At 40.7% G+C, this 7,714-nt stretch overlaps 1 protein-coding gene and 1 non-coding gene across 2 annotated transcripts; one reads left to right on the top strand and one right to left on the bottom strand.

Annotated features, from left to right (window-relative positions):
- Positions 1-289: 289 nt before the first annotated feature.
- On the top strand, positions 290-396 carry LOC141593707 (small nucleolar RNA R71). The gene has a single exon (XR_012521776.1). It is a non-coding gene; the product is annotated as a small nucleolar RNA R71 (small nucleolar RNA).
- A 6,603-nt stretch (positions 397-6,999) lies between these two features.
- LOC141590079 (uncharacterized) lies at positions 7,000-7,305 on the bottom strand. Its single transcript, XM_074410691.1, has one exon. The coding sequence runs from the start codon at positions 7,303-7,305 to the stop codon at positions 7,000-7,002; it is 306 nt and encodes a 101-aa protein (XP_074266792.1).
- Between the last annotated feature and the right edge of the window lie 409 nt (positions 7,306-7,714).

The following is a 7,714-nucleotide window of genomic DNA, read 5'->3' as shown; positions in this document are numbered from 1 at the left end:
AGAATTGCTAGATGTTTTGCTTGAGCTCATCAAGGCAACTTGTTGCTTAAGCTCTTCTATCATCTCTTTCACTTCCACATTGTTGGCCGATTCGACCGTTGACTTCCCCTTCCTCTTGTGCCTATCATTGTTCCAATGAAAGGTACGAGAAGCCATTTCTTCAATAAGCTCTTTCGCCGTCTTGTGGTCTATCTTATCCAAAGCTCCCTTCCCCGAGCCGGAATCAAGGTTCATCTTCATCTCATTGTTTAACCCTTCATAGAAATTGTTGATGAGCTCATCATCCCCAATACCGTGGTGAGGACATAGCCTTTGGAGGCCCTTGTACCTCTCCCATGCTTCATAAAGGGTCTCATCTTCTTGTTGGGTGAACCCTTGGAGCTCACTCTTGATTCTTGCGGTTCGTTGGGGTGGGAAATACTTGTTGAGAAAAGCCTTAGAGACATCGTCCCAAGTCCGAAGAGAGTCGGGTTCACAACTTTTAAGCCATTCCTTGGCACTTCCCCTCAAAGAGTAAGGGAAAAGCCTAAGGCGTACGGCATCTTCCGTGACTCCATTGGCCTTGAACATGTCACAACTATCCAAGAACTCGTTGAGATGCTCGTTGGGGTTTTCGGTGGCTCCCCCTCCGAATTGATTCCCTTGGACAAGTTGTAGCAAGGTGGCTTTCACATCAAAATTGTTGGCTTGAATAGGTGGCTTCACAATACTCGGATTCACCACCTTTTTCGGAGCCAAGTTATCTCTCATAGGAACCGCGGCCATTGTTACTTCCGTTTCCGGTGTTGCAAAAGGATTTTCGAAAGCTTCAAAGACCCGTGGTTCTTCTTGAAGGTTCTCAATTACTGGATTTTCTTGAGGAACCGGTGTTTCTATAAGCCCTCTTCTACGGAGTGAATTTAGTCTTCTCGCGGTTGCTTCGATCTCGTGGTCAATCGGGCGTATTGGTTGACCTCTTCGAGCTCTCCTAACCATGCAAAAAGTCCTACACACTCAAGAGAGGGATTAGTAACAAAAGACTTAGTCTAAACAAGAACGAAAACAATTAATATCTAGTCGAACTCCCAAGAATCGGTGCCAAAAACTTGATGGTATCAAGCTATACCTCGCAAGTGCACGATTTTATCGTTGTACACTATTAAGGGTCGATCCCACAAGGAGCAAGGAAGACTACTAATCGTTTTAACTCTATGGTTTAGCTAAGTCGACAATAACGGGAGAAGGTTATACTAGAACTACCAACAACAAGGTAAAACAACTAAATAAAGAAAATAGGAGAAAAAGCAAGATAAACTAAATGGATGTAATTCAAATGATTTAAAAACCTAAGACTCGGTTCTTCCCAAACAATTCGTAATTCCACACAATCAAATCTCTTGGCTAATCACAAGGGTAGTTAGGTGAGGAGGTGACGACTCTAATTCGCCTAAGACCCCCTCTCGGGTTCGAAATAGGACACTAGTACTACCCACCAACCCCCTCTCGGGTTCGAAGGTCGGAATCCTTAACCCAATACCCAACTACCCCAAAAACATGCATTTTCCCAAGGTAGTCCGGTTATTTGCTAAGGTCATTAAGCCCCATCAATTCCCGGGTCATCCCACTCCCTCTCTCGAGGGTCGATTTCAAACGCTAGATTAGAGGTGTCCTACCCCGGTTCTCCCTTTCGGTCTCAACCAAGGTCAACAATAGGGTCAAATCTCGGGTATCCAAATCACAACCTAACCAACTCTCGTTGGTGGTCAAGGGTCGTAAATCGACACTACCCAAAAGTCAACCCATAAACAAAGTCAATCCTCTAACCTACCCTCACCAATTTCCCCAAATAATTAGCCTTTATGAAATTCAATTAGTGAAATTACTCATGTTGGGTCAAACCGAGCCCTAGTGGGAGACTACTCACTAATCATGGTCCTAATTGCAAAATAGACAATAAAGATGGAAACTTTGGTCACAAACATGGTGGGAAGATGAAATTTACTACTAAACATGCAACAATCCAACAATAGTTGTAAGGAAAGATGATTTAATCTAATAACAAGGTTGATTAAACTAAAAGACACAATCTTTAACCAAATCAACTCAAATATTAAGTCTTTGAGGACAACTACCCAAGGATGAACAAATGAAAGAGAAACAAAGGAAAGATGAACAATGAAAAGATGAACAATGATGGAAATAACAACAACAAACAAACAACAACAACAATTTTAACATAAACAATCAAACAAACATAAAAGAAGAACAAGATGTAAACAAATGAAACTAGGGAGAGAATTAATACCAACAAAATAGTGAAAGAGGAATTTGGATAGAAATAATAAAGAAGGAAATCCTTCAATCTTCTTACAAACCCAAATTCAATCACTAATTGATTGAAGAATTTCTCTAATTAAGGAAAGATTAACAAAGAGATTAACAAAGTTTTAAGCTTGAAAGGGTAATTATTCTGGATCTAGGGTTGTGTGTACAAAAGGGTTTAAGAGGGGGTATTTATAGGCTTGTACAAGATTAGGAAGAAAAGAGGAAGAAAAAGGAGAAAAGCCCAAAATCCGCTGCTGCTGCGTTTTGCCGGTGGACCGGCTGCCGGTGGTCCAACCGGCAAAACCGTGCAATGAATTAAAATATCTGGCATCCGTGTTTTGCCGGTGGGCCGGCTGCCGGCCTGCCGGCAAAACACACTCTTCAGGACTTCTTCTTCTTTGTTGATGTGTGAAATGCCGGTTGACCGGCTGCCGGTGCTCCTACCGGCAGCGAGGTCAAGCTTGTTTTTCACCAAAATCTCCAATTAATTCCACTTGCTGTGTTTTACCGGTGGGCCGGTTGCCGGCCTGCCGGCAAAACACAGTCTTCAACTTTTCTTCAAAAACTTCAGTGATCCTCTGGGGTGTGTTTTGCCGGTGGCCAGACCGGCTGCCGGTCTGCCGGCAAAACACACTCTTCACCATTTCTTCACCTCTTCTTCATGTAAAGGCAATGGGGTGCCTTTCTTGCCCCAATTTCTCTATACTTGGATCATTTCCTACAAAAGGAAGCACAAGGTGACAAGTACGGGCATTGGGCACAAAATGCAAGGAAAAACACCCGAAACCGACTCGATATGAGTCGGTATGCATAAAAGAAAGAGGGAATTAGGAGTGAATTAATCGTATATCAATGACGAAGTTGATCCGTTGAGCTCTCCGACTGTTGAAGCTGAGAAGGGTGCAGCCGATAAACTGAGCACCATTGAGGCTACCTCTAGTAGCCAGAAGCCGACGCAGTGGGCCATACCGTGGTCCTTCTTGATCAACTATTAGTTGATCGAGCTCGTTATAAACTTCATTTTATTTGCTTTTGTTAAAACAATTTTTTATTGCTTTTTTGTGTGCGCGAAAACTTCGCATTTTATTTCGCTTGTTTAGGATTCTTAAGTACTTTAGACTTTATTCTGGGTTTTGCGCAACTTTGGGCGCGTATTATTGTGTACTTGCAGGTATTTAGAGCTTATTAGCTCAAATCATTGAGCAATTACGAAGAAATATGAGGTTGCAGCAGTGCTTTCAGTCGATCGACTGGTTCCGTGAGTCGATCGACCGATCCGCAGTTCCGGCGACACTTTGTTCATGTATACCAGTGGTCGATCGACGGTGTTAAGTGGTCGATCGACCCGAGGTCTTTACTTATTCACGACCTCTCCCCTGCTGTGTTTGGTCGATATGCGGACCTAAGGGAGTTTTCTACTCCGCTTTACCTTCCGTCATATTACTTATTTCTTCTGTTCTCTCATTTACGCACAATTTTACCGCTTCAAAATTGTTTTCTCAGTCTTATGCGTGGTATTTTTCGTCTTTCGGGCACTCTTGTTAGTAGCTTTGCTAGCTCATCGAAACCTCCTAGCTCACGCTGGTTTGGGGAGGTTTCCTTTTGCTGCGCTTAAAGTCTTGTGAGTTCCATATCTTTCCTTTGTGTCATATTTATTTATTTCCCGCAAATTCCCATTTCTCTTTTCTTCATTACATGATTTTGCACAATGGGGACATTGTGTGATTTGGTTTGGGGAAGGGTTTTGCGTCGCATATCATTTGTTTGCATTCACGTTTAATCTTGTTTTGCATTGTTTATTTCATTTCTCTTATATATACAAAATCCCAAAAAAAAAAACTTGAGAAAATTTCAAAAATTCCCATAAAATGCACGTTTATTTTAGCATATAGGTTGAGTCGGAACGGTAGTATTTCTATGATGATTTTGCATTTGCACCTGTTTTGCCTGAGCCTTGCTAGATTAACATGTTATTAGTAGAATCGTAAATGCATATCTACGAGTTTCGTTACATTCTTCTTGAACTTGAGATTTGACTTAGAAAATTGGCAAGCTACATCATACATTCGAGATTTAGAGCCTATAATGGTGACATCTATGACCGGTTTATTTAGGAATGTGAGTAGTACTCCTTATGAGACATGTTTTCTTAATTTGCATAAATATGAATTTGATCTACTTAATACCTGTATGCATTCGGTTTGTGGTTTGTTGACACATGTGGTAGAGGTTTCCTTTTCTCATTTTACCCATAAGCTTCACACTGCCAAAAATAGCCTTTTTGTCCCGTTTACTACATCCTACATTTAGCCTACCTTTGTCAAGCTAGTAGTCTGTGTTCTTGGGATTGTTACTCGTTTTTGGTGGCATTTGCTCTGTTGAGATGATGATTGGAAAATGAAAAAAAGGAAAGAAAGAAACAAAAGAAAAAAAAAATGAAAAAATGATTCGAAAAAGAAAGAAAAAGAGGTTCTGCACTGTTCATAGCAGTCGATCGACTGCCCCTTTTGGTCGATCGACTGAGATTCGAGGAAGAAGTCAATTCGCATAATTTAATCCTTAACTTTTGGCGATTTTTGCTCCCATGTTTCATTTATATCCTATGGGGAGTTTATTGATTTGTTAGTTTGGAGATTGTGAGTTTTGTGCTTGCTATAGCACTGTTTCGTTTGATTATGAGCAAGAAGTTGGATGTTGCCACTTGGTTCCGTTTTGGTACTAGCTTGATCACCTGTACCTCCACTTTACCATGAAATGTTTTGCCTCTTCTTACCCATACCTCACATATCCCATATATACCTCGGCATGTGTCATTGGTCATCTGTTTGGTTGGAATGCATATGTACGGTCATAGAGATTTCTTTCATATTTCATTCTTTGGCATGTCTTCATAGGTCGTAGTTAGGTGAGAGTCACTACAAAATTAATACTTTCTATCTTACATATAATCACCTGTACTTATTGAGTGGTTTGAGCGATCCGTGAGAGTCCAATTTGATAAGTCTCTGCAGTTGGCGGTTCAGCAGTTTTTGACGGCTTCATAACTCGTTTGCATGATTCATTTGCTAGTTGATTGTTGGTTGTGCATTAAATTCGGTTTAGGCTTAACAGTTTGCATTTCGCTCTGAGATTGAACTCGTTCCATTAGGTCATTAGATCGAGTCTAGTTCTTGCTTGGGGACAAGCAAGGGTTTGGTTTGGGGAAGTTTGATGCGTGTCATTTATATGATGTTTTACATCCCATTTTACACGCATTTCAGAGCTCATTCTTGTAGTTTATGCTACATTTCTCCCTATTTCCGTCTACTTCCGTATTTTGTACATTATTGCAGAAATGTGAAGAATTCAACGGGAAATCAAGCCAAATCCGTCCCCGAGTAATCTGCATTGCAAATGACGTAAAGGAATCACTTAAGGAACAAGCTTAGTGCGCATTTCAAGGCCCAAAAGACAAATCCACGAGTTTTAAGAAGTCAAGTAGCGATTCAAGTAGTCGATCGACCAGTCCATTGATCGATCGACCAACCCTCGGGTTCTGAAGCTACATTCATCGCCAAGCGGTCGATCGACTAGTCCTATCGGTCGATCGACGATTGCTCTTCCAGGCGTGAATTAAAAGACCGTGAATCTTGAAGCCCGTGAAGTTTAGGTTTTGGGAATAAGAAGTTACGTTACTTTCTATATAACGAATCGAAAATACCTAGTTTTCATCAAGCTTTATTATCGAAATTACATTGAGTTTTAGTTTACTAATTAGGGTTTGGAATATTGTGAGCATCGTAATTTTGTTCTTGTTCTTAATCATTCCTCTGCAACCTTGGTATTACTCTGCCCTATTTCAATTTACTTCTATTTCGTTTTTAGCATAGAATTGATAGTTAGATTCCCGAAACCATCTTAGTACCGCTTGTTAATTGTTTGTTCATTCGTTTTAAGCATGAATTATTCTATCTATTTCGTTAATTTCATTGTCGTTATCATCGTTAGTATGAGTAGCTAGTTAGTTTGTGCTAGGATGTAGGGGAATTGTTGCATAGGCGGCATTAGATTAGACATGGCCTGACCCGCGTGTTGGTCGATCGACCACCTTACCCGGTCGATCGACTGACCTCGTGAGGTTACCTTTCGTTTTAATTGATTTTAATTGTTGTATTTAACGAATCGAATGCATGCGACCAGTTAGATACCCTTTTGTGACTGACCCAATAGATCGAAAGATAGGGGAAGTTATTAGACCATCAATTGAATCGACTAAACTGTGCTAAGATCGAAAGATAGGTATAGTTTAGACCATTAGTCACTTTTCAGAACGAAAGTTAGTATTAGTGATATTAGGGACCAATAGCGAGATCGAGAGATGCTATTTGTTAAGAGTGGACCGAGAGGACCTCTTTATTTCCCGCCTCACCTGTGTTGACTCAGACCGGCTTAGTTTGCTGCCGCCGAAGCTATAATGAACCGATCATCCTAGTACCCCTTTCTTTATCTGTTAAACCGTCTTTTTTAGTTTATTATCTTTATTTGCTCTTAGCTATAGTTCTTCTCAACTCAACCCCCACAATTGTTACCCTAGACTAAATATAAATCAACTAGAATTTACATATGCCTCCTTGTGGTTCGACCCTGTTGCCACTAGCCTAGGTTAGTCTTAATAGGAATTATAAATTTTATCTTTGGTACTCACAACGACGGGTATCAGATATCAACTGAATAACAAGTATCTTCTATCATTGGTCTAGCAAGTGTACCAGGCAAACTGAAAATGATAGCGTCACCCCCCACCGCAAGAGTCAAACGCCCTTGTTTGACATCTATAATAGCCCCAGATGTACACAAGAACGGTCTTCCCAATATAATTGGGGTCTCGGCATCTTCAGCTATGTCTAAGACAATAAAATCTACTGGGATAAAGAACTTTCCTACCTTGACAGGCACATCTTCTAGGATGTCTAAGGGTCGTCTAACTGATCTATCAGTCATCTGGAGGGTGATATTAGTCATTTTAAGGTGACCCATATTAAGTTTCTTGCAAACAGAGTAAGGCATGACACTGACATTGGCTCCTAAATCAGAAAGAGCATTTTCTATCATTTCATTTCCTATTACACAGGTAATAAAAAAACTACCCGGGACTTTCAACTTAGGCAGAGCTTTATTAAGAATTAAATTGCTAGACTCTTCCATGAAGGCAACAGTCTCAAATTCACTAAGCTCTCTCTTGTGCGTCAAAATATCTTTCATAAATTTCGCATAAGAAGGTACCTGGGTAATTATTTCAGTAAAAGGGACGGTTACCTGAAGGTTCTTGACCACTTCCATAAACTTACCGAACTGTCGCTCAACCATACCATTTTTCAGACGTCCCGGATAAGGAATTCTGGTAACAGTAAGCGGGTCTGCGACTTTCTCT

This window comes from Silene latifolia, chromosome 7, assembly GCF_048544455.1.
Source record: "Silene latifolia isolate original U9 population chromosome 7, ASM4854445v1, whole genome shotgun sequence".
Lineage (NCBI taxonomy): Eukaryota > Viridiplantae > Streptophyta > Magnoliopsida > Caryophyllales > Caryophyllaceae > Silene > Silene latifolia.
This window is presented reverse-complemented; position numbering and strand designations above follow the sequence as displayed.